Source organism: Natator depressus, chromosome 1 (assembly GCF_965152275.1).
Source record: "Natator depressus isolate rNatDep1 chromosome 1, rNatDep2.hap1, whole genome shotgun sequence".
In the NCBI taxonomy this organism is placed as follows: Eukaryota; Metazoa; Chordata; order Testudines; family Cheloniidae; genus Natator; species Natator depressus.
In genome coordinates this window covers 124,480,835-124,508,605 of record NC_134234.1, presented here as the reverse complement: position 1 = coordinate 124,508,605, position 27,771 = coordinate 124,480,835, and the positions used below count along the sequence as shown (strand labels likewise).

The window sequence follows — 27,771 nt, the reverse complement described above, 5'->3', positions numbered from 1 at the left end:
CATCAAGGCTGGGAGAGTCTTTTGTCTATATGTTAAAGAGTCCTTTCCTCTATCCTGACACAATAGGGCTTATTAGTGACACTTTCTGCTTGTTAAATTGATTATTACCAGATGGGTTTGAGAGTTATTTAGATTCAAGAAACAGTTTTTCCTTGGACATATTACATGAACATGGTACCCCATAATTAACACACTTCCCTCAAGTTCAGTCAGGGTTGCTTTAACTCTGATTATGTGTTCCTCTTTGTCTGTCTGTGCTGGCTGGAACCCCTGCTGGCTGCTCCAATGCTGAGTTCTACTCAGCTTTCAATATTGTTTTTCCCCATTGTTTTCTGGGTTTTTTTTTTTCTTTTCTGGACACTCCAGTTGTTGTTGTGGCCACATTCTCAGTGCACCTTTCAACACTAACTAACAGGGAGACAGATTCTTCATTGCCCTGCACCTTGTGTAGTTATTTAGTATTTTATACCCATTTTGCACAGATGTAAATAACTACACAAGGTGCAGGGTAATGGAGAATCAGTCATAACTAGCCAGTATAAGTGAGCTAAATAGACAGCCAGGTAACTGGGCTAATATGGCCCAAAATATTTAATGAAATGCATAGACAAATTAATTTTTCTGAACACATATCAATGACATAATTGGTATATAGATTATATATAAAATAGACTATCTATATATATAATGAGATACATATCTATATATTGAAAATGATCTAGATATACCACAGTATGAGTTCACATACTTACATACAGCCAAGAAAAAACACATACTGAGAAATTGTTAATCTTAAACTTCAGCTACAATTAATGGCTGTGTCCTTTATTTATCAATCCATCATTTTTTTTATTTTTTTTTTTTATAATTTTTGCTAATGTCTGAGGGGGGGAAACATCTGTGTCTACCATGTTTCCAAATACATTATTTTAATCCAAAACAACCGAGGAATTCAGCCAGAAGTGATCACACCAAAGAAGTTCTGAGATGCAGCCTGAAAAGTATAGTTGTAATTTACAATTAAATTAAGAAATATACCCATGGAAGGCGTTCAAACTGGAGTATTTGCTAGAGTTTGAGATGCATTATTGTTTCCACCACCTTTTTCATAATAGTTTTTGATTAGCAAAAGACATCCTGGCTGCAGCAACATTCAGCCCGCGGGGTAAAGCTGCAGCCTCCCAGTCATGGAGAACAGCTCAGGGCACAGCAGAAGGCAGGAGAGTTCAGCAGATTCCACTGAACCAAAAAGAAAACGTCATATATACAGACTGCAAATGTCGGCTTTTGTGCTGCATGCATTACAGAAATGGCTCAGAGTGTTGAACCTACCCTTCCGTCAGTTAGGCATCATGTCTAATCTCTCTCTTGTGCTGGACACAACCACCTCCTCCTCCTGGAATGATTTCAGTTACAGGGGATCAGGGCCTAAATGTGTTACCATCAGATGGCTGCTAACAACTGGGAGCATGAACATTTTTTATGTGGACCTTGGGCTTCCATGGCCCTGATTGTTTATAGAAAATAAAAATAATACTAATGATAAAATAATAATGTATGCAGTGTAGTTGTAGCCACGTCGTTGCCAGGATATGAGAGAAAGACAAGGTGGGTGAGGTAATCTTGGAGTACGTTTCCCAGACCTATGGAAGAGCTCTGTGTAGTTTGAAAGCTTGTCTGTCTCTCCAACAGAAGTTGGGCTAATAAATGATATTACCCCGCCCACCTTGTCTCAATTAATAATGTCACTCACAGAGCTTTGCTCAGATCAATTGTATCATCTCCTATCAGACCATGGGATACAGGGGGAGGCAAATCTCCAGTCAAACTGCATTCAGTTGCACCCTTAATGCCTTGTCATTTTTCATGATTAGCCAGCCTCCTACTGTGATGCTGCTACTTTGTTTTATATAGTTCTGTTCAGACTATCGGTCAGAGGCTGGAGAGCCACTGGTCTGGGCAACAGCTCGATACCATGTGCTGCTGTGGCACTGCAATCTAGTGTTCAGCACACTGCGTTGAAAACAAGTTTCTGTTTCTATTGTATTATTTGCTCACAGCTGATATCCAGTAAGCTGCCCTGCTTTCAAGACTAAGCTACATCCTGAGACTGGAAATAAGCTGGGGCCAGATTCTGTCTAGTCCTTCCATGAGTGCAAAGTGCAGAGAGAGACCATAAAGAATTTTCCCTTAGGCAGACCACATAAGGGACAGGTACAATTCCAGTCCCTGCACTAAGACTGCAAGGACTGCACCCTTGAGGGCGCACACAGCTCCACCGGGGCAGGGGGAAGAGATGGGGACCTCCCCCCACATAAGGCACCAACCACCAGAGCTAGCTATCACTACATTATTATGTACACCCATAGGTGCTGCAGTTCCAGCACCTACTGGCTTCAAGTGGTTTCCATTATCTACAGGGTTACAGTTTGGTTCAATGGCTCTCAGCTCTCCCACTATGAAAATTGTTCCAGCATCCCTTTCTACACCCTACAAAGGGGAATAGCAGAAAGTGTGCAGTACATGTGGGCCTGCAAACTCTGAGAAGCATTTGAGACCCTGAGGGAACACATCACAGTCTTGTCCCGGAGCAGCTTCATCTCCCTCCTTACCATGAGCTGAGAGCCCCCATGCTGCTGAGAATGTTCTTTGAAAGCTATACCCAAGTAGTCATTTTAAATAGGTGGATCCATCCACACACGACTCTCTCACTGACTCCCAACACCCTTGTGACTATATTGGGAATAAGACTTGCCCCCTAGCTATCTGGGGCCCACTGGACAATTCTTAGGGACAGTCTTTTGAGCTGATAGACTTCTGCAAAGCAGAGAGAGGGAATGCAGTCCAGCTTGTAGAGGAGCATTGGTCTTGCACAGCAATTTATAGAGCAGTAGTTGGCACCCACAATGCACTAGGTGCAGTCCACACACATAGGAAGATCTGGCCCTTGTCTTGTAGAACTAAGTTAGTCATCTCTAGCAGGGATAAATGAGGGCACCAGTTGCTGTAAAAAGAAATGCTTTTAAGCATGGTTCTACAGATCACTACCTTAGAAGAACAAAAAGAACCGGTTCAGCGGCTTTTGGAAAGGACTATTTTGGAATTCAGTTAGTTCCCAGTAGATAAATAGTTGCATGGTCATCTTGGCTTGCCGCTTATTTCCTATGACAGGGACGGAATAAAAGCCTTTGCAGGGAAAATACTGCTCTTAGGAGAACTCGGTCTAGTTCATGTCCATCTTTGTTACTTAAAGTGGTTTCTCTCCTGGCAGGTGGGGCACTGTGGACGGCTCATTATGTGACTCCAATATTCCAGGCAGAGGGTGCTGGAGCCTGTTATAGACGTGGAATGTGCCATTGCTTTGGGGAAGACGTAACCCATCATGACCCTCCTTTGCTCTTTGATCTCTCCAGTGACCCAGCTGAGACCAAACCTCTGTCTCCTGCCACTGAGCCCCTGTTTGACACAGTAATAAGCAGACTAGAAAGAGCTGTTCAGGAGCATCGCAGGACCCTGACTCTGGTCCCTCAGCAGCTCTCTGGGTACAATAACATATGGAAGCCATGGCTGCAGCCGTACTGTGGGACATTCCCATTTTGCTGGTGTGACAAAGAAGGTGACAGTGAGCAGGAAATTCTTTAACCAAAGAAAGAACAGGGAGGCAGTCAAACAGCTAGTAACCTGAAAAAAAAAGAGAATAGAACTTAAATGACTTTGAGCTGAATACTGACATCCATAGGCAGGGCAAAATTACACTGGACTATTTGAATCAGACATTCCTTTCATTTCTGACCCACCTACACTCACCCACCCCTATCATTGAGCTCTGTTCAGTAGACCTGGCGTCTGCCTGATTAAGTCCTGAACATAATCTCTGGACCAAATTCTGTCTCAGTTGCAATTTGGCCCTGAACAGTGAGCTCAGGCTTTTGTCCCAGATAAATGAACTGGGATTTCTTTTTCTACCTGTGTTCAGTATCCTTGGGCTTGAGCATCTATATGGTCTCTCGCAGACCCGAGTCCGGGGGGCACTAGCGCCTCTGGGATCTGGTTAGTTTGACTCGGGTCTGTGCACTGCCGTGGGGCTGCCAGAGCCCCAGGTTCAAGCGGAGGTTAGAAAAGTCTTAATGGAGGGGAATAATCACTGAGGTGAACATGTTACCAAACTGAATGCACATTTGTTTTTAAATACAGGTCCATTGCCAACCAGTTTGGGGTAAACTACATGCCTGATTGCCTTAGATACCTCTGCCGTCACTTCAGTCAACTTTCCAACCTCAAAGTAGTGGGCATTAAAGATATTCTAGCAGTAACTGCTGGCTTTAAGAGAGTGGGGTTGCCTAACTGTGCCAGGGCCATTATTGGGCCTCATTTGCCCTCCTGGAGGAGCACCTGAGTACATACACTGCAAAGGGTACTACTCCATTGCGCTGCAGGCACCAGTGGACCACAGAGCCAGATTTAGAAATGTCAGCGTGGGCTGCACAGGAAAAATTCACAAGCTAGTTTTTTGCCAATCAGGAATCTACATTCATGGACAAGGTGGGACACTAGTCCCACCAAATGACGTTGACATAAATGGTGTTACTGTCTGCACTGTCATCCTGGGGGAGCCTGCATACCCCTTTTGCTTTGGCTTATAAAACTGTATCCTGATTTCAGAGGCCTTGACAACAGATGGTTTAATCACACTCTGCGCAGGTGTAGAATGGTTGTTGAGTGTGCTTTAGGAAGGCCCATTAGAAATTGTTTGGATGCCATTGTCATCAATGTTGTCCACCTTGCTTGGCTTGCTGTGCCGTTCACAAGCTTTGTGAAGCCAGAGATGAGCCATTTCCCCCTGACTGGATTGGTACCCTCAGCCAGAAAGTACAGCTACCACTGAGGGAGCTGGTTGTGCCCGGGCAGCAGAAGTCAGAGATGTTTTGTGGTCTCAGCCCAATGGATGAGGGGGAATAGTACTGCTATTACTGTCCTTGGGGAGCCGGAAATTGGCTCATGTTAGGCTCAGGAGCAGTGCTTGAGAGGGGCATGGGCTTGATTGCCATGCAGTGTGTAAGTCTGAATGACATGATGAATAATGAATGTGGGGTGGGGTGAGGGGTTTTACAGATGGAATTTACTGATGTGAATTTCTGTACCTCACCAAATCCAGGAGTACTGTTTGCTTACGAACACTTAGTTGCTCCTGAACAGGTTTTTAAGCTTTATTATCTCAAATCATAATTGTTTGATATGATGCAATAACAATAAACATGCTTGAAAACTGAACATGCTTTATTTGTAAACATGTCTTAAAATAGTGCAACACTCACATTACAAAACCACACTCACAAAAATGTTCAATACCCAACATAATACTCCTTTCCATGTTTTCCTCTCACTTGGTGGTGGGGAATGGGAGAGGAAGTTTCCACCCAAGAGAGGTTGAAGAAGGAAGGGATCCTGGGGTTTATTTGCCCTGCCCAACTGCTCATGAGTCCTGAATGCATGGGCTGCCCTGACATGGTGTTGTCCAAGCTACTGCTGGTCTAAGGGTACAGAGCAGGGTGCTCATGCCCCAGTGTAGGAGAGGCTGTAGGAGATGGTATACTTGCAGCCATGATGGAGAAGAGTAGCTGAAAGAGTTTTCTGTTCGCCCCGTTCCTGCCCAGAGTTCCTGGCACAGGTTTGGGGGGGTGGGAATGACAAAGTTGGAGGGTAGGTTAGGAGGATCCTCCAAAAGGACAGGCTGAAAGAGCGATCAGAGAATCAGGAGAGGACAAAGTCACAGAAACCAAGAAAGGACAGCATTACAAGAAAAGCCAGCCACTGTGTTAAAGGCAGCTGACAGGTCAAGGCAATATGCCCCCAAAACTAGCTTTATAGATACTATATTTATAGCATACTTGTTTACACGTTAAAAAGCACTTTATACATCACCAAAGACTGAAATTCACCAATTAGCTTTTTAGCTTGTTTTTCTCTGCCCCTCCCCACCCCACCCCCCAACTTCTCTTGTTTTTGAACACCGCATTACAAATTAGTTGGGCTTGTACCAGGGTAAAACATTTCTGTGTCTTGATTTTGACAGGGTTTATATTTGCGAATGCCAGCTGTTCTGTTGAGCCTGCAGGGTATTGGGAGATATATATTTCTTGACATAAGTAAGAGTGAAACATACAAATTAGCATAATTGAACACAATATTCATATGTATATAATGTTAATGTGATGGGTCATGCATATTAATATGGTGTGCAATATGCGTTAACAGTTCCCCCACTTGTTGCTTTGATAAATAGATCAGGATGACACCTTTGCTAAATTGATATATGAAGCAGAAGTGAGAGCATTTAATGTGAAATCTATACTATTTTAGCAAACTGTCTAAGCAGCAGTACGTGATTGATACAATTAAAATGAACACTCCTCGTAATGCAAGCAAAGCTTTAAATGCAACTTCTATCCAAATGTGGAAAACCATTAGTTCAAGGTCACCATCATGGATAAAGGTCATTCAGGGCTTGTTCTGCTTTGTGTATATCATTGTAATCTGACTGACACATCTTTTCTAGTTTGTAATGTTTATACATTTAAGATTAGTGGATCAATATGTACGTTCAAAACTAGGAGGTTTTTTTTTTAAACTTATCTTGGTACTGCAGCTTTTGAAAAACTGGAATAGGCACTACTATAGTGCATACACGAGGTGCAAACAGGCCAGAGAGGCTACAGTGATTGCTCCATGGCTGACAACTCTGAAACAGCTCAGCCAGGCAGAGAAAACAGGGTCTGCCCACATATAGAGAGAGCAAATTCCACCCACTGATTCCTGTGAGTGCAAAGTAGAATATAACCTGGTGACCAAAGACAGACCCACAATTTAATTTCAAAGAGGGGAAACAAAAAACAAGCAACCTATTTTCAGTCAGTCAATTCTCCCTCCCTCCCTGGAATTCATAAACCCTACTCGACTCCAGTGGTAAGACAACAGGGGTTGGAGGAGAGTAAGGGTCAAAGGTAGCATGGAGGGCCACCTTGAGGTAGGCTAGCTTGTTTACATGGAGTTCCCTGCAGGTCTCATCTCCCTTATTTATGCATTCAAGCCAAGATAGTTAGCTCATTGCACAGCCAGTTTACATGGTTTTCCGGGGATTATATACTACATAGCGCTACATAAACTGGTTCCAGTAAGATCTCAACCCCCATCTTACCCTGGGTTGCACTTACAGTTATTATGAAGAGTGGGCATGCTCTTTGCTTCACAAATAAAATGATTACACTGCGTACCTTTGCACCACAGCAATTAAAAGGCTATTGCAAAAGCCTTTGGTGTGTGTTTGATTTTAAGTATTGTATACCACAGGAGAACTCCCAGGGCAGTTATTCACTGGTAGAGTTGCTTGAAAAGGCTGAATATTTTTTCCAAAAAAATGATCACTATTTCAAACTTTTTACCAGCTCCATCCATTGGTCTTTTTTATGCATTCTCTCTCTCTGAAAGGGTGTGATGGGGGCATACCCCATATAGAATGACAAATTATGACAAAAGTCCAACATGGGTGTTGGAATTAGCCAACTTTCTGACCACAGGAGAATGTGCCTATGTATGGTTAAAAATAGATACCTTACAGATGGAATGGATGCATTGTAACAACTAGAGTTTGTTTTTATTGGATAAAGCGGTGGGTGAATTGTGGAAATATTTGACATTCAGATTTTCTGACGCGGGTTTCCAGCTGAATGCTTGAATCATTATTCCATGACATTTAGAATTGCTGCATTTGGACTGACTCAAAGTTCCCATCTATGGTGAGACAATAAGCTTCTACCACAATATTTCAACATGTTCAAATATTACTGAAATGTTGTTTGCTCCTTTTAGATCCAATGGAAAGTCAGGGCGCTGAACACAAGGCCACATCTAATCAGTAAAGCAATACATATATAATGGACAAAGTGAGAGAGATAGTTTGAGCCATTTTAGAGTTATCCAGCCTGCATTTCCCTTGAATTCCCTTCACATTTGAGAACCATTCACCTAGGTTACCAAAACAAGGCGCTTTTCTGCCAGTGTGTGTTCTAAAGGATTAAGAACAAAACCATTTGCTGAAAGCCACATTTTAGAGACTTCTTTTTAATGTCCATTCTTAAAATTAACATTTGTCTAATGTGTTAAAGAACTGAAGAAAATGTCTGTGCTGCAGCCATGGATAGTAATTTTACATCTGAACAATTTTGTAGAAGCCAAGTACCATAGAAAACTAGGTTCCAGCACAGAAAACGTAACCCTGTCGCTCAGCAGTATGGGGAGGAAAGCTGTGTTTTTACATTTCTGATCTGTGGGTACTGAAGTTTCTGCATTGCTGAGGCTTAAATATTACCTTTTGTATAAAAATGGGAAGTGTAAGACTTTGAAACAAAAGGAAGGTTGGCACACGAAATTGCAAGCCTATTGGCAAGAATTTTTAATGAATCTGTAAACTCAGGGGTTGTACCATATGACTGGAGAATTGCTAACATAATTCCTATTTTTAAGAAAGGAAAAAAAGTGATCGGGTAAATACAGGCCTGTTAGTTTGACATCTGTAGCATGCAAGGTCTTGGAAAAAATTTTGAAGGAGAAAGTAGTTAAGGACATTGAGGTCAATGGTAAATGGGACAAAATACAACATGGTTTTACAAAAGGTAGATCATGCCAAACCAACCTGATCTCCTTCTTTGAGAAAGTAACATTTTTTAGACAAAGGAAACGCAGTGGATCTAATTTACTTCGATTTCAGTAAGGCGTTTGATACAGTGCCACATGGGGAATTAGTTAAATTGGAAAAGATGGGGATCAATATGAAAATTGAAAGGTGGATAAGGAATTGGTTAACAGGGAGACTACAGTGGGTTACACTGAAAGGTTAACTGTCAGACTGGAGGGAGGTTACTAGTGGAGTTCCTCAGGGATCGGTTTTGGGACCAATCTTTTTATTACTGACCTCGGCACAAAAAGTGGGAGTGTGCCAATAAAGTTTGCAGATGACACAAAGCTGGGAGGTATTGCCAATTTAGAGAAGGACTGGGATATCATACAGGAGGATCTGGATGACCTTGTAAACTGGAGTAATAGTAATAGGATGAAATTTAATAGTGAGACGATTAATAAGAAGAATTTTAGTTATAAGCTGGGGACGTATCAATTAGAAGTAATGGAGGAGAAGGACCTTGGAATATTGGTTGACCACAGGATGACTATGAGCCGCCAATGTGATATGGCCATGAAAAAAGCTAATGCGGTCTTGGGATGCATCAGGCAAGGTATTTCCAGTAGAGATCAGGAGGTGTTAGTTCCATTATACCAGGCACTGGTAAGACCTCACTTGGAATACTGTGTGCAGTTCTGGTCTCCTACGTTTAAGAAGGATGAATTCAAACGGGAACAGGTACAGAGAAGGGCTACTAGGATGATCCGAAAACCTGTCTTATGAAGGGAGACTCAAGGAGCTTGGCTCCTTTAGCCTAACCAAAAAAGGGTTGAGGGGAGATATAATTGCTCTCTATAAATATATCAGAGGGATAAATACCGGAGAGGGAGAGGAATTATTTAAGCTCAGTACCAATGTGGACACAAGAACAAATGGATATAAACTGGCCATCGGGAAGTTTAGACTTGAAGGTTTCTAACCATCAAAGGAGTGAAGTTCTGGAATAGCCTTCCAAGGGAAGCAGTGGGGGCAAAAGACCTATCTGGCTTCAAGATTAAACTCGATAAAACTGGAGGAGATGGTATGATGGGATAACATGATTTTGGCAATTAATTGATCTTTAAATATTCATGGTAAATAGGCCCAATGGCCTGTGATGGGATGTTAGACGGGGTGGGATCCGAGTTACTACAGAGAATTCTTTCCTGGGTATCTGGCTGGTGAATCTTACCCACATGCTCAGGGTTCAGCTGATTGCTATATTTGGGGTTGGGAAGGAATTTCCCCCCAAGGCAGATTAGAAGAGGCCCTGGGGGTTTTTCCATTTTCCTCTGTAGCATGGGGCATGGATACTTGCTGGAGGATTCTCTGCACCTTGAAGTCTTTAAACCACGATTTGAGGACTTCAGTAGCTCAGACATAGGTGAGAGGTTTATTGCAGGAGTGGGTGGATGAGATACTGTGGCCTGCATTGTGCAGGTCAGATTAGATGATCAGAATGGTCCCTTCTGACCTTAATATCTATGAAAAATATCGGTCAACTATAAACAAAATACAAAAAAACCCCAAACCTCTCTTCTAATGCAGCGTTAAGTTTGCAAGAACGCTAACATCAAAGTTGCTCCTGGGTAACAATCATTGTATGTATGTATGTATGTATGTATGTATTTGGGGGTGAGAGGAGGGATAGCTCAGTGGTTTGAGCATTGGCCTGCTAAACCCAGGGTTTTGAGTTCAATCCTTGAGGGGGCCATTTAGGGATCTGGGCCAAAAATTGGATTGGTCCTGCTTGGAGGTTGGACTAGATGACCTCCTGAGGTCCCATCCAACCCTGATATTCTATGATTTTCTAGGGCACATTAGTAATGAGTACCCAGTTAATATTTACATTTAATAAGGCAAGTGGATTAGAAAGCGCTACATAGTTGCAATGTTGGGTCCTAGATTTTAAGAAAAAACATTTTAAAAGGAAAAGCAGCAAAGGCTTGGAACTGATGAACATATAACTTCCTTGAAACAACTGACTAGGTGGCACAGTGGATCTATGTTAGCTGTAGTCTTAAGGAAAGTTAGTACTGTTTCTCTGTATACGATTTCTTTTTTCCAAACCAACCAAAGGCATTTGTCCTCATTGAGGCTTGCATTTATGCCCAATTTCAAAATGTGCAAAAAACTGCTGTTTCCCCCCCCCCAAAGGATTATTAGAATTTTTGTTAGTGAAGCAAGTATATCTTTAACACTTATTGAACTTCATAACGACTGAAAGGATTTTGCTCACCCAAAAAAAGAGTCACTTTCAGGAAGAGACAAAGCATGGAAATTTTAGTCTAATTTTAACTGATTTTTTTAGACAAAGGATCTAATCTACCTGGATTTCACTAAGACATTTGATACACTTCCACATGGGAAATTATTAAACTGGAGAAGATGGGGATTAATATGAGAATTGAAAGGTGGATAAGGAACTGATTAAAGGGGCACTACAACGGGTCATACTGAAAGGTGAACTGTAAAGCTGGAGGGAAGTGACTAGTGGAGTTCCTCAGGGATCAGTCTTGGGACCGGTCTTATTCAACATTTTTATTAATGACCTTGGCACAAAGTGGCTAAATTTATGGCCATGTTATACAACCCAATTAAAAGTTGATGTTGGAATGGATCAGAGATGATGTGATGAAATGCTTGTGTCACCATTTTCAATTAAAACCTCTAAGAAAGTTACCCATTTATTGGTCAGCAAAGACAGGTGGGGAAAAAAAGTTCACATGAAGCAGTCTGAATTTCTAATGCACTGAAAATTCAGAAGACATAAGAAAATGACTAGTTTTGGAGGGATATTTTTAAAATGACCGCCATTTATAATACCCCAGATACACCACAGAAGAAAAAAAATAGACCCAAGCAAACTGTTTTATGTATTTATTTGATAAAACTGAGGTAAAATACTTTCACACAAATGCAAAAACAAAAGTTAAAAATCAATGAGAAGATTTTTCTATTTGCTGACCATCTTCTCATTGATGTTATTGGCCAAAAAAAATATCACAAGAATTAGAGATAGCTGAAGTTATAATTTATCCCCAGTAGAGGAATTGACCAGATAATCAGATCTGTTAAAAAAAAAAAAAAAAAAAAAAAAAAACAGGCACATTGCAGACATTTTTCTACTGAACCAACACCATCCCTGGCCTAAGGAAAGATATTAGACTCATTGGGGCCCTGAGAGAAACTAAGGAGTGGGCCCCTACCCCACCTCCCTTATCTGCTCACACATTGGATTTCTGCAACATTTCTGAAGCCAAAGCCTGAGCCCTGCCGCACAGGGCTGAAGCTGAAGCCCAAGCCCCAGAGGGTTGAAGCCCAAGCCCTGCCACACAGGGTCCCCTGTGGAGTGGGGCCCCAGGGCAATTGCCTTGCTTGCTACACCCTAACGGCAGCCCTGCCTGAGGCTTGTAAATAATACCAACCACTATTAACGATACAAGTTCCTATTACTTAGCAGAATACCAGTGGAAATAAGAATTAGGTAGTTTTATGTTCCAGCTTTGCAAAACAAAAATAGATGTAAAATTCACAGCAAAATACAGGAGGGACTGCCCTGGCATGGAGGTTAAACAGTCTTGCTACTTTCCAAGAATATCCAAACTGAAAGGCCTCAGGCATGATGTTAGGAAATGGATGCAAGAGATATTTCAGGGATAGATCTACACACTCCTATTACTATGGTACGGGGAAATGACCTGAAGTGTTCTCCGCTTGTGGCCCACCCACACCAGATCCAAATTATTAAGCCACACAATTGATGGTTACACTGCAAGTGAGAATTACTCTGATTCTAGCTGGGATTAACTCTTCTGATCATAAACATGTGAGGGGAGAGACCGATGAGCAGGTTTTAATTAAATAAAGATGTCCCCTTTAAGTGAAAGGGGGACTCTCTCCCATCAATAGCTCCTTGAGAGCTTTATTTTAATATAGCCTTTCAAAACCCCATTAATTGCTCATCCATTCTTGACACAGATTGGACAGCAGGAGCTCTTTATGCCAGTCATTTACCTCTATATCCTTGTCATTATTACAGTATGTCCAGTAGAGACAAGAGGTAGGTCTCTACCTACCAGCCCTTCCTAATTGACACTGAGAAAAGATCTGTTGTTCAAGGGAAAATCCACCCCCAAAGCTTACTCTGTGACTACACCAATGCCTCAGAGAAAAACCCTACTTGAATTTCCCACATCATCAAAGTGGACACTCTACCACTTTATTGTTCACCTCAGTAGATTCCCACTGGACACTGGCAACTATATTTCAACACACTTTTTGAAAATTCATTGTCTACACATTTAGTAAATATGTACTCAGCTCTCTAACAAATAACCACTCTTGAGTTTTTCTTGAAACAAAATGAGATGACAACTTGCAACTAAACAACATTCTCATGTGAAAAGAATATATTCAGTCACCGTGGGGAAAAAAATACAAACAAAAGAGAAACAAGTCACAATTTCATTTTATAGAAAAAAATGAAGTCAAAACAATGAGTGGAAACTCAATCAGTCCACGAGTAGTGATTGAAAAACTTTACGCCTACTAGCTATCACTAAGCAGACAAGCATAGCTTATGTTTGCAAATACTGTTCACCATACTACTGACACCAGAATACTAATTTAATAACAAACATATTTAAAAGTAACCAATCACTCAAGAAGGATACTCCCCAGCCACAATGGAAATTTGAACTGTAATCCTGCACCAGCCCTGTAATGGACATGATTACTTCAAGCCTTTTCCCTTTCTGATTTCTCTGTGCGACATTCACTTTAGTGCAAAGACTATTCATCACAAACACATTAGGAACTTAAGTGGTGCGTACAGACTTGGCTGAGCCTTCTGCTCTGCGGGAAGTTTCACTGTTTGATTCTGTACTTACAGATAGGAGTCCTGATCCTTATTTAGATGGCAGTGTAGAACTTCAGTGACATTGGTAACAAGTGACCATACAAAATATCATGAAGTTGTTAATATAATAAGCAGAGCCTAACAAACGTCACTTCCATAGATCAGTTCAAATTCACAAGACTTGGTGGAGATTCAGACCACAGCTACAAAACAAATTCACACTACATTCCTACAGTCAAACTTGCGCTAAAAAGGTATTGTTCAACTCTCGCCCCATGATGTGCGTCCAGCCTCTTTCAAATTCACAATAGTTGCAGTCTGCCATTGAATATTTGGTTCCCAGATCAACGTCACTTCATTCTTCCTCTGTAGTTGGTATGTAACCACAGAAATTACCTTGAACCATTAAGCTAACATGAGCAGAATTTGCCACTGCCAGGTGCATTAGTACAATATGGGTGTGATTTTCAAAAGCAACTATTAAGCTATTCCTGTCCTATATAAGGATGTAGGAGCACTTTTGAAAAATCATATCGTACATGTTTCAAAAGAACACAACTAGTCTAAGGAAGCCAAGTACAAGTGACTCAAATTTCTTCCCTGTGCACTATTCTTCCTGAGCTCATCCTCCTCAGTGTTCCAATAGGTTGGGGGGGAAAAGAATCAACAACTGGACCAAATCCTTTCTAAACACCAGCCGGAAAAGATGACAAAGATTTCTTTCTAAATATTAAAGATGAATTTCTCATTAAGTACATGTTATTGTGGTACATCAGACATTCCTATAAATCTAGTTTTCTTGGAAAAATACTGTATAACCACCACTGGGTGCAAATTTACATCCTAGCTCCCTTCAGATGTGCTCCCTGATCCCTCCTTTCACTTTAATACTTAACGGTAATAAACCTACTCTGAAAATCTTTTAGAATTACTGATTTTCCCTTTAAGTCAGTAATTTCCCACATAATCTAACTAACATGCCCAGTAAGATGCAGTAGTAACTGCACATAATGTAGCTGCACAAAACATGAGTTCACTTTTTTTTTTTTAAAAAAGTCTTTCCATTTAAACAATCTTCAAACTGTTTAGGTCGCATTGGCAATATTCCTCATAAAACTGAGAATTCTCTTAAACACCCAAATCGCTTCACTAAGAGTAAATAAGAGACAAGATGGGTAAAAGTGGAGGTAGTTAGACTCATGAAAGTGAAAATAATTCCTTACAGACACATTCAAAAAAACAAACAAAAAAAAAGGTTTCAAATGTTTTCTTTCTTCCACTGCTTTGGATTCTCTTGCTGCTTTCCTAGTGGATTAATTTGTGCAGGATTCTGGGGGGAAAAGAAGCTACTTTTTCTTTTCCTCAGTAGAATTCTGTGTACATTCCTCTTACCAAGGAGCGATAAATTATGCCATTGATTTTTTTTTAAGCAGAGTTCCCAAATGATTTAGTTAGGTAGTTCTGCAACTTAAAAACTGGTGACGCAATATGACCCCAAATGTTTAAAGAAGTCCTGCATCAAGTGTTGTATAACTCTAATTTCCAGCTCTGGTAATACCAGAGTTGAAGTTTCAAGATGCAATGCAAGAGTTACCAAATTAGAAAAATCTGTCAAGTTTCTCGGTCTTCTGAAATGTATTTATTTTTATTTAACAACGTGATTAAAGTTTAATCTGAAGGCCCAAATCTGCAAAGCAGTACCCTCACAAGTATAGTTAATACAGCAGAGTCCCACTGACAATAACTATACACACAGTTGTATTGGTTTCTGGAAATAGGTCCTTAGTTTTATTAATTATTATTAATAGCTGTTTTATTAAATAGGTGTCAGTTATCTGTCTCAGATGCACACAAACTGCCTTCAATATAGAAAAATACCATCTAATGGATTTAGTGCCTTTGTGAAATGCAGTTTGGAGCACTGGTAAACAAATTCATTTAAAGCACCAGAATGAGGCAGAACAGCTCTTCGTTATGAAGGCCTATAGGCCTATATAGTGTTTTTTTTCTCTCTCAACCATTTAGCTAATAAAATACATAATAAAACATGAGAAACCCTGAATACACAGATTAAGGTAACATAAAAATCCTGTACCAATTTATCGCAATGATCCAAAAGAAACTAGTAACACCATTACCATCTATTTTAGAGTTGTACTGTTGCCCATTAGCTTTGTACCTGGGCACTTCCACCTAAAGTAGAATAGCAAGAACAGAGCCCCTCAGTGGACTTCTTGGAGCATCCAGGCGAAAGCCTAGCACCACTGAAGTCAATGGGAGTTTTGGCATTGATTTTAGTGGAGCCAGAGTTTTCTCCTTTGGATTTTCTCTTTGTCAGCTTATGTATAATCGTTGATGGTGTGAATGTCACTTTGGTTCCGGTGGAAAAGCTTTCATAAAAAAGGTTTTGCAGCATTTTCTAAAGGTGGAAATCCTCTAGATTAATCTAATCTCCTCTGGAAGTTTAATGTTATCAATTCTAATATTTTGGATATTACTGCAGAATACTATAGGACTTTTTCCTTAATGCAGAGATGTCAAGTGGAGATGTCACAATTTCTGCACTACTACTTCATGAGGCACTATTGGTCAACAATCAATATGAGGCACACACCAGAGTTAAAAAGTTAGTGGTGCTATGTTTGCAATTTTTTTTCTTAAAATAGAGGAGGTCCATTTTAACTTCAATATCAAAGGAAGATAACAAAACATCCCAGGGGTTGCATGTACACCATAAACGCAAACAGTGGCTGGTCAATATATTGCATTACAATTAAGTCTACTTTAAAAATGTATCCAATTTCTTTTTAATATGTTCAAAAGCATCCTTCCCCATGTAGTCCATGCGGCCTTCCTCCCACTTCTTCCGTTCATCTTCTGCATTTGGCTCTTCTGGTTTGAGCGGAGTAGACAGCTCAGAAATATGATGGGTAGACTCATCCTAGAAAAGGAGACAGGACAGGGCAAAGCAGTCACTTCATTAGCCTTAAAAATCAGTTTCTAAACTGTAATTATCCAAACCAAAATTATCTTGAAGACATTGTTCATTATGATTTCCATGATGTGGTCACATTTTCGCAGCTGTATCACTTGGCAAAGTATCTTTGAAAGAGTCAAACAGATTTCCTTGTCTTAACTCACAATCTGGCAAATTCAGAAATGCCAACAAAAAATGAGGTTTTTAAATGAGGATACATATGAATAACGCTCTATGCCTGTGCAGAGTCTGAATAACTTTAGCAGGACTCCACATGGACAGAGGTATCTACACTAGCAGATCCCAGTGCCAGGCTGGGATCATAGTTTTGTCTGGTCTCCAAAGAGTTAATGGACAAGGCAGTAAGAACTCAGGCTAGAAATAGCATTTGTCAGACACCAGTCTCACTAACCATCCTGAAGCTCTTGTAAATTTTAATTAAAACAACGACCATTCAATGCACAGATAGTTTGCTCCTCTGAGGGATATTTCAAATTTGCTAATTTTGGTTTGGAGACTCTATTAGCAAAGGTTATTATGTGAATAAAAGATAATGAACAAGTACTGATAATTTAATCAATTAGAGGGAAATTAATATACTGTGAAAGGAATTTCATTTCTGTAATACCTATGATATACCCACCCTGTTTCACATGCATGACAAACAAAATCAATATTCCAGACTGACCTAGGACCTCACCCTGTATTCCACTACTCATACAAATAGCCCTTACTCAGGCAAGTATGACGATCCAGAATGCAACCACCAATTTTCATACATTTTATCTTTGATATATGCTATCTGTAACAAACTGTTCTGTTTGACTCCAGATGAAGATCTAAGAGATCTTCCCTTTCTGGACATGTCAATTAAGGATCATTTCTGTAAAATTAAGTATAATGTAGGGAAGAAAAATTATTAATTGACCTGACAAAGTAGTCCGTAATAAAAACCAAGGATCAGATGAATATATAGCAAAGGGCAGAATGCAAAAATTCCTAACATCTGCTTAAATAAAATCTATACGTACAGATGACGCCCAATGCACAGGTTAACAGAGAGATTTTATTTTACAGTATATCATCTATCAAGTCATTCAAAGGATAAAGTGAGAATTCAAGTAAAAAAATAGACCATCTGACAAGCAGAAAAGGATGGAACAGTTCATTCAGTTTGAGAGTGCTGCCTGCTAAATGACTTCAATCTTAATTTTCCTTATAGCATGACATAACCCTTAAGTAATAATTAGAAGAAAAAGCGTGAGGCTATTTACTGTAGTGCCTCTCCAAACCATGAGAGGCAGACAGCAATACTACTGTAGTATTAATGGCATATGCCCGACATGTGACTACTGACGGAAACTGAAGAACCACAGGAAGATTTCAGTAGAGATCCATGTGTTAATGAGTTCCTAAATCAGATTTATATTTAAAAAAAATCCGCAGGACACTTATCTGGCACTTATTTTGTCTGACTTGTTTGACTGTTAGACTATTGGTCATGTTTGTAAAGTACATTACAGATAATGTTTCATCAGAAATTTTGCACTCCTAAAACTGTCTAATATTTCAAGCCTTTTCATATAGTACCCACCAAATTTAAAATATTGTGGATTTAATACCAACTATTTAAATACTATGCCAGCTGATAAAGTAGTAGTTGAAAGTTTGCTCCATCTGAATACTCTGCTCAGAAAGGCACACCGAGAAGCAGCTCCTCTGATGTTATGAGCAAAGAAGAACTGACTTATCTCATTCAGAAGGGTCCACATAACCCTTTGAACACTTGTAAGAAATTCATAATAAGGCAGTTTCAAAATAAAACTCCAGATCTTTCTGCTAAGCTCCCAGTACGTTTACTTGAGGCCCAACAACTAAGGAACAAAACATTTTACAGAGTGTACTTACTCCCTGGAGATACGCACATGTGACAAAATCTGGCACTGATTTCTTAAGTAAATATATAATCCCTACTAATACATGCTAATCCATGTACTTACCTTTATTACATGGATTAAAGCTAACCTTTGGATATTATTATTGACAGAAGATTAAATATTATGGGTGAAATCCTGGCTCTGTCCAAGTCAGTAGCAAAACTCCCATTGACTTCCATGGAACCAAGATTTAACCTATTATATTTTTTATCTTAAATTATTTCAGCAGATAGTACATTTGAGCTTTAAACACCAATTATAATTGAAACAACTATTTATTACAAGATAACCAAGACTAATTTCACAAATTTACCACTTTTTTTTTTTGGGGGGGGGGGGGGAGAGGGGGGTATACATTCAGATAGAAAATTCACAAATATTAAAGAGAGAGCTTCATAAAAAAGGACTGGAAATGGCTAAGAAATTATACAGAGAAATCATTTCTATATCTGCCTGATTAGCTAAGACATACTTATGTTAAATTAAATTATTTAATTAATTAGCTGATCTCTCCCAAAATTGTGCTGGCAAAGAATGAAGTAAATGCACAAAGACTTGCAACAAGGATGGAACACAAAGAGTTGTATATACCAGTTCCAAGGTTTGCTGAGGGGCAGGATGAAAGGCAAGCTGTTCTAATGGCTGGTCTGGCTCAGGGAGACTGACTTCAGAACTGGGTTGTTCAACTTGAGGTACAGGTGGCTGAAATGTAAAGTTTTTATTAATTCTTGCTTTTTGTTCACAGTTTTTACACCAACAGAATTTATACAGTAGAAAAGAATTTCAGCTGGAGGAATGAAGGATGGAAAAGAGATGCTAGAAGTTCAGTTTGCTCTATGGCTAGGCAAGCAATTTCTATCTATAGAATGAGAGCAGATCAAGGTGATCCATAATAGAGATGAAGTAGAGAAACTGTATTCAGGTCTACATGGGTTAACAGAAATACACATTCACTTCTTCTGGCAATCAGAACATAGAGCCCTTAAGCGTGAGAGTGTCTTTTCACTTACACCAGCGTAAAACTGAAATAACTCCATAAGGTCAATGGAATTAGGCCATTTTAAGTGGGAGGCCCTTAATCCTAGTTTACATAATCTCTTGATGAAGCATTCATATTTTATTTTAATGAAAAATTAAATGAGTAGCTTGTATACAACTAGCAATTTAAAGATATTTTTAAAAACCCCAAAGAACCACGTTGTTAAGCAACATGTTTTAGAATTACCACGCAGTAGTGTATATAGTAATAGTCTGGGTCTAACAACATTCCAACACCATCAGAAAGATTCAACAAAAATTAAAATCCTTTAAATAAATTCAGTTTTTAAAAAAGGGATTCTTGCAAATAGTTCATTTGCAGTTTCTCTCTAAAAACAAAAACCACTACACTTCTCTACAATAATGGTCAAGAAACACTAAAATAGTGATATGTTTACAACACACGAACACAGTACCATTATGAAGCCTTGACACAGATTTAGCCATTAAAAATGAGGAAAATTATATTTCATTTGGCCACTGTATTGGGAGTAAAAAGAAAAGGAGTACTTGTGGCACCTTTGAGGCTAACCAATTTATTTGAGCATAAGCTTTCGTGAGCTACAGCTCACTTCATCGGATGCACTGGGAGTGTAATCAGTAAAAACAAACAGCAGGTGACACTGAAGCTACAATTTGATTTACTTTCTCCCAATCTACCATAATATAGCAAGTATTACAAAACAAACTTTTATGGTTAGTAGCCCTGCATGGTATGAAAGTGCTATTATGGACAAGGCTCTAAGAAGCCAGGATGAACAGAATAATGTGCATCCAAGTGACCTCACTCCAGTAAGCATATAAGCTATTCCAATTAAATAAACTGATATACACAAGTGTAAAACAAGTACTCAAAGGGGAACTCAAACTGCCTTGCAGAAGTGAACAGTACATCTATATCAGAGGAATGCAGACTAGGAAACAGTCTTTGAGGAATACACTTAAGTTTTAAACAGAAATCTCTGTAAATATTATTGATAAAAGAAGATTCCAGCTTTAAATTTATACAATGATAAGAATACTGTAATTCAATAAGGTTACTTTGGCAGTAGAATTTCCCTAAGATTTATTTAGCACCCACTAACTTGTCAAATATTATCTTGGCAATGTTCAATACAAATTTTTTAAACTCCAGATACATCAGAGCCATTCTTGACTGAAGATCAAAGACCATAAATTTTCATGATGAGACTTGAATTTATTTCTGAATCCAGTGAGAGAATTAAAGCACTAGAACTAAATTGAGGAGGATGTTATCATCAAGATCAAATGCTTAAATTAAATTTTGTTTAGAGGCTTACATGTGTCATCATAAAAATGTCCATCACTGGTAGTGCCCAATATGTAAAAATATACATAGATATTCACAAGAAATATACAGTTTGTACTTACTGTTTTAGTATCAAACTCTTCCGGTGGACAAGTAGTGATGTCCATTTCAGGTGTCTGTTCTGGAAACACAGGGATTTGCAGAGAATTGATCAGAGGACTCTCATTTTTTGGTCTAATTTCATCTCCACTGAAAATGTGCTAGAAAAAACAAATCACATCACTAAAAGAAGAATTTTGCAACAAACTGTTTTATGATACGTGTGATTTAACAAATTATAAAAAATATTTACACTTTCTTCATGATACAAGGTTCTACTGTGGTATTTTCTTGTTGATTGCCACAGGCCCTATAGAAGTTAAGGAATAAAGAGCTACAGAATCTGAAGGGGTTTCTTTTATCCCCAGACTGGGGCACAGGTTTCAGTGAAAGTCTTGTACCTAAACTTCGTAGTCAATCCAACACCCATTAAAGTCAATGGAAAGACTCCCATAGACTTCAGTAGGAGATGGATCAAGCCCTTAATACAAACCTTAAAGCCACCCCCGTCCACTGAGAAGAAATTATTCAATTTCCATGCTAGCTTACTTCTATTGTTTCTTTATTCTACCAAGTATAGGAGGGACAAAAGTTAGGCAAACAAAAATTGCAAATATCTATAACCTGCAGTTCCCCTTCTTCTCTCCTCCTTCCCAGTTTGCTAGGCATAAGAAAGGTTTTACAAACCGATTCTCTTCACATCAGTGGCAATACTTCAACTGATTTTATGGGCCTGTTGAAGTTTTTATGATTATCATCATCCAATTCTAAACACAGTTGTGAAAATTCATTTACATGTATCAAGGGGATGCAATTTATAATGCGTATCAAAGTATTCTCTGCCCCCACTACTCCTAGTTGCTGCTTTATCTCTTTTGAAACCACAATCTAATCTATTTATCAGCAACTAGTCTACTCTAGCCACTTTAAATATGCAAATTAAGAGTATATTTCTTGATGAGAGAACTAATTTTTAAGTTTTACTTTTAAATTAAAATTGAAGTGCCAAACTGCATGCTTTACAGCAGCATGCTTTCAGCTGTAAAGCTATAGCAAACTATTTCCTCAACATAAATATTCAGACCTTTTTCAGGGCAACTTTATTCAATAAGCTGAGAAGCTATGACCCTCATACGAACAGTTACAATGCAGTTCTGAAAAAAGGTAAAGTGACTGTATTTCCAGGCCAGGTCTTCAGCTGACGGTAATCATCTTAGCTCTATCAAAGACAGTGGAGCAATGCTGATTTACACCAGCCGAAAATCTGGCTGCCAGGCTTTTGGAGAGAGGTTTTGGGAAGGTTTAAGTGTCAGTTTACAAACATTATTCATCAATTATGTTTACTTTTGATACAAAGGAAAAATCTTTGGCGCACTAATAATAATAAGCTAATACTTTACACAGAGGTATAGTTATCACATCCATCTCTAGACAACATCTGCACTAAAAAGTCACTGCAGGTTTATTGCCATTCAAAAGCCATCATGCCTTCCCATCTCACTCAACTCCCCAGGCCAAAAAAGAAGTCAAGATAGTAATTTATTTTTATTTATGGAATTTTTGTTGGTGTTTTGATTTTGGCATATTCCCGCTAGTCTCTTTTCCAAGATACCACTTTACCTTTTGTCCCTGGGATTCTGCGTCTTCCGCCTCTGGAAGTTTTTCTAACAAAGGCAATATGTTAGCATAGTATATCTTCCACCAGAGTACAAGAAATGAGAACTGATGCTGAGATCCTGAGGTGGAGTCATCCTGCATAACTGTTCTTGTTTGAGAGTTGTACTTGTAGTGCCAGGGCTTTGCTGGCCCCAAAAAATGAACTACCTTTGCATCTCTGCCAAAACTGTAGAGGAGAGAAATACAAAGTTGTGGGATAGGAATAAATACATCCTGACTGGCATTTCATAAGTGGCAGGCATGACGTCTTGCAACAACTACACGTGACAATACACTAATAAGAGGTCAATGCAATATCACCAGATGTGATCTCAGTTATGCAAAATAATTGAAAGCTATTGAATTAAATTATTTTATTTTATTAATCTGAATTGCTTTGCTTGAAAGAAAGGAAATAAAAGACTGCATTGTCACTTGTTTCCTACTGCTGATTCTAATGGAAATAGTTCATCTCTTCTTGCATGTTCCCCTCCGAACTAATAAAAATCACTTTACTGAATATCAAAGCAGCAAAAATTATTGATTATTTTGGTTCCGGTATTTAAATTATCCAGTGAAAGCTTCAAAAGAAGTTCATCGTAATTCACACTAATGGATCATCGAATTCATGACCCATTTTTGAAAGAATTTCATATAGCCATACCTATAACAGTGTACCATAAAAGTTTATTAAAAGAGAAAAAAAGAAGAGCATTTGAAATCATATAATAATTGCTAGAACCGATTTTGCTTCAAGGAAGAATCTTATGGACAGATTTCAATACCCTTACACTGTGAGAAACTCTAATGAAAATCAGAGGGGCTACTTTTGCAGTAAGAATATCAGAACTGTGCCATTAGGTAATCTGTGGTCTGCAGAATATAAGGAAAGTGTCACTGAAGTGACATATCAACCAAGATATATCAATTCAAGTAATACTATTCCAACTTTTACTTTTGTTCTCTATTGTAAGAGCTATTTAACAATACTAAGCGTTGAGAAATCGTGGTATTCTGTATCAGACCAGATGATAAAGGATCTGCATTACTGTATTCCAACTTCTTGTCACACGACTTCACATTGTGGACTATTGTGTTAGACTAACTTCTAATCAACAAGTTTCAGAATGGGTCACTAGCCTTTTCTCTTATAAATGGGCAAAATATATTAAAGGGCTGTATAGAATTGCAATCATCCACCAGTAATACTACTTACTGTTTGAAAGCAGGAACATACGTGTAGATAACACTACTGCTTAAATTGTAGATAAACGGTAAATGTTTGCCAATATCTGTTGTTGCCCAGTTACTGAAGAAACTATTTAATAAGCCTTGATCACCACCTAGAGAATAAATAAAATTGCAAACAGCATCAACAAAATGTTCGTGTAAGCTACAATTTGTTTGAAGATTTAATAGCAAAGAGAAAATTCAGTGCTGAAAAAAGAAAAAATGAGTGCAAGTGAGACTCTTTGGTCTAAAACTTGCGTGATTTGAGCTACATACCCACACAGCTTTATAATCCTGTGCAGTCTCCCTGGACCTTGAGCCTGGGCGTGCAGGGTAAGTGGGTGCTGTACACCCATTTCTTGCTCCCCCCTGAACACATGGTTGGAGCCTGGACTCCACCTCCTCCACAAGCCAGCCAGTGGAGCAAGAGCCAATGCTCCTTCCCTGTTCTGTTCCTGCAGCTGCACAACGAAAGCACAATCTAGCCCAGAGTCGTGAGGTAAATCTCTGTCCCCCACTGTATTTTAGCTTAATCCTTTAGGCTCCAAAGAGGAAGTTATATGAATATTCAGTGCCGTCTTGCTTTCAAAAGCCAGTTTGTGTATGAGAAGAAACTGCAAAAATCTTCAAATTGGGTAAAAATTGCCCGTAAGCAGCAGCAAGTAGACAAAAGAGGCAACCGAGGTGATGGTGGGTGGGAAGATGAGGTAACAAAAGCAACAGCTTGATGCCAGTGTGTAACTGTTTGCAGAATTAGCCTACTGGCTAATATACTGAAAGTTAATACAAAATATAATTATACAGCATGAATTTCATAGGATGAGAAATAAATACACTTACTATATCATCAAATAATAAAGAATGGAAGGAAACAGAAATTAAGATTTCATAGAATCACAGAATCCTAGCAATGCTGGACTGGAAGAGACCTTGAGAGGTTACCTAGTCCACCCTTGTGCATGTGGGCAAGACGAAAGTAAACCTAGCCCATCCCTGACAAGTGTTTGTCAAGCCTATTCTTAAAAACTGCCAGTAATGGGGATTCCACAACCTCCTCTGGAAGTCTATTCCAGAGTTTACCTATCCTTGAAAATTTTCCTTAATATCTAACATAAATCTCCCCTGCTGCAGATTAAGTCAATTGGTGCTTCTTCTACCTTCAGCATTTGCTCACCATAGTCTTTGTAACAACCCTTCACATATTTGAAGACTTATCAGATCCACCCTCAGTCTTTTTCTCTCAAGACTAAATATGTCCAAGGTTTTTTTTGTTAAAAAAATCTCTTCCTCATTGCCCAGGTTTTCTGAACATTTTATCATTTGTTTCCTTCTCCTCTGGACTCTCTCCAAATTGTTCACATCTTTCTTAAAGTGTAGCCTCCCGAACTGGACAGAGTACTTCAGCTGAGACCTCACTGGCGCAGAGTAAAATTGGCAATTACCTCCCATGTTTTATATAGGACACTTCTGTTAATACATCCCATAAAGATATTAGTCTTTTTCACTATTGCATGACACTGCTGATTCATAATCAATGTGCATTTGATTATGCCTCTCCAAGCATAGCACTTTGCACTTGTCTTCATTGAATTTCATCTTGTTGACTTCAGACCTGTTCTCCAGTTTGTCAAGGTCAATTTGAATTCTAATCTTGTCCTCCAGGTTTGCAATCCTTCCATGTTTGGGGTCATCTGCAAATTTTTAAGTATGCTCTCCATTCCATAATCCAAGTCATTACTGAAAATATTGACTAGTACCCCTGTGGGACCCTACTAGATACCTACTCCCAGTTTAACAGCAAACCGTTGATAATTACTCCAAGTACAGTCTTTAACCAGTTTTCCACCCTTCTTATAGGCCATATCATATAGACCACATTTTCCTAGTTTGCTTTTGCGAACAACATATGGAACAGCCTCAAAAGCCTAACAAAAAAATCAAGCTATATCACGTCTACAGCTTTCCCCTTACCCACGATGCCAGTAACAATGTCAAAAAAAGAAATTACATTGATTTGGCATAATCCATGCTGACAAATCCATGCCTGCTATTCCTTCTAGCCCTATGAACCTTTAGGTGCTTACAAATTGGTTGTGGAATAATTTGTTCCAGTATCTTTTCAGGTACCCAAGTTAGGATGACTGATCTATAATTCCTGGATTCTCTTTGTTTCTCTTTTTAAAGATAGGTACTATATTTGCCCTTCTCCAGTCCAGTGGTGCTTAAACCATCCTCTAGGAGTTCTCAAAGATAATCATCAATGGTTCCAAAATTGCTTCAGTCACATCCTTAAGTACTCTAGGGTGAATTTCATCAGGCCCTGCTGACTTGAATACATCTAACCTATCTAAATATTCTTCAGCTTGTTCCCCCCCAGCCCAATTTTGGCTTGTGTTCCTTCCCCATTCTTGTTAATATTAACTGTGTTAAGTATCTAGTAACAACGTACCTTTTTAGAGAAGACTGAAGTAAAATAGACAAACACCTCAGTCATCTTGATGTCATCTGTTATTAGAGATCCTTCCCCAATAAACAGAGAGCCTACACTTTCCTTCATCTTTCTCTTCCTCCTGATGTATTTATAGACCCTCTTCTTATTGCCTTTGATGTCCCTTGCAAGGTGTAACTCATTGTGTCCCTTAGCCTTTCTGATTTTGTCCCTGTTAGCTTGTGTTATTATTTTGTATTCATACTTAGCAATTTGTCTGTTTCTATTTATAGGATATAGACAAAGGAAAGAATATTTTTTTTTAATGTAAGCTTTAAATGAAATAATGTGTAGTGAGGCAGAGATATTCAGGTAACCCCTGTCCAGCTTATCTGATCAAGAGTTCTAGGGTTAGATCCTCAACTAGTGTAAACTGGAGCTATGACAATTTACATCAGCTGAGGTTTTTTGAGAGATTAAACCTTGAGTATTGTCATTTCCTCCCTCTGCTCTGCTAAGTTGTACGCTCGGCCCTTTACAGTTGTGGAGAATTGTCTTGTTGAGGGTAAGGGTAATTTCTTGCTCTATGTTCTCTCAAAGACTTACCATCAAAGCTGCCATGTTCAGTAGCAAATTGCAGCAGATGGTTATAAGTTTCTACAGAAGGTCGAAAGACAAATACACCACTATTAAAGCAATCTGGCCATCCAGAATCAGGAGCTGCTGAAAGCTCTTCCCGATCAAACAGTTCATCAACGTTACATAACACCTTGGGGGGAAAAAAAGAAACTCAAATTTACAATTTTAAAGTAACAGTTTATGGACATTGTGTTGGCTTTAACATCTGGACAGCTAAATCAAAACTGATGGATTAAATTACTATCCTTGTCAGGGAAGTTCTAAGTATTTAGAGCACATTAAACAGGGACAGTACAAAGGAGGCTGGAGATCAGAACTTTCATTTGTTAGTTGATAAGATAATATTTCTAGCTTTCCTCAAGTTTTAAGGCAAAACAGTGACCCTAATAACATTACAACATGATCACCAGGTTTAAACGGCAAGTCCCTCAAAATATTCTAGTGCAACAAGGAGAACAACACTTTTACACCCCAGCGTATAACCAGGCCTTGCTGGTACATTTTTATAGATATAGATAAGATATCTAGATACAGAGACAGAACGGGTCCTTCTGGGCATGCTGCAGAGCCCATCTGTTTGAACAAGTGTAATAAGGGCTGGTGAAAGCTGTGTGTCTGAAAGAACTGGGTTGGCACCGACTCTGGAGACGGCTGAGTGGAGCACTAGTTTGTTTTTATAACATTGTTTGGGTTTATTTTTGGAATTGTTTGCCTGGTATGTTTGTTTGCCGGTTTCCTTCTTTTAAGCTTTGAAGGGAGCAGGAAAGACTGCTCAGTTTATACTACAACATTGAGGACCAGATCCTTTGCTGATGAAATTCTGTATTTCTCCTTCAATGGAGAGATGCTATATTATGTTAACTGAGGATCTGGCCTGAAATCTGAATGGTTAAGAGAAGCCTATTGCATGGGATAGGTGCTCT

General features: G+C 39.1%; 1 protein-coding gene and 1 pseudogene across 2 annotated transcripts in view; one reads left to right on the top strand and one right to left on the bottom strand.

The window, feature by feature from the left end:
* The window catches only part of LOC141983012 (arylsulfatase L-like), a 34,103-nt pseudogene extending 30,321 nt beyond the window's left edge, over nt 1-3,782 (top strand).
* Nucleotides 3,783-11,655: 7,873 nt separating this feature from the next.
* GYG2 (glycogenin 2) overlaps nt 11,656-27,771 on the bottom strand; it is a 31,536-nt gene continuing 15,420 nt past the window's right edge. For both annotated transcript variants that reach the window (XM_074966231.1, XM_074966222.1), the window contains exons 4-9: nt 26,816-26,978; nt 23,768-23,894; nt 22,516-22,738; nt 20,919-21,056; nt 19,080-19,190; nt 11,656-16,515 (exon numbers count right to left, since the gene is read on the bottom strand). In XM_074966231.1, the coding sequence (XP_074822332.1) occupies nt 16,354-16,515; nt 19,080-19,190; nt 20,919-21,056; nt 22,516-22,738; nt 23,768-23,894; nt 26,816-26,978 (924 nt within the window). In that variant the 3' untranslated portion in view covers nt 11,656-16,353. The remainder of the gene's footprint in view (nt 16,516-19,079; nt 19,191-20,918; nt 21,057-22,515; nt 22,739-23,767; nt 23,895-26,815; nt 26,979-27,771) is intronic.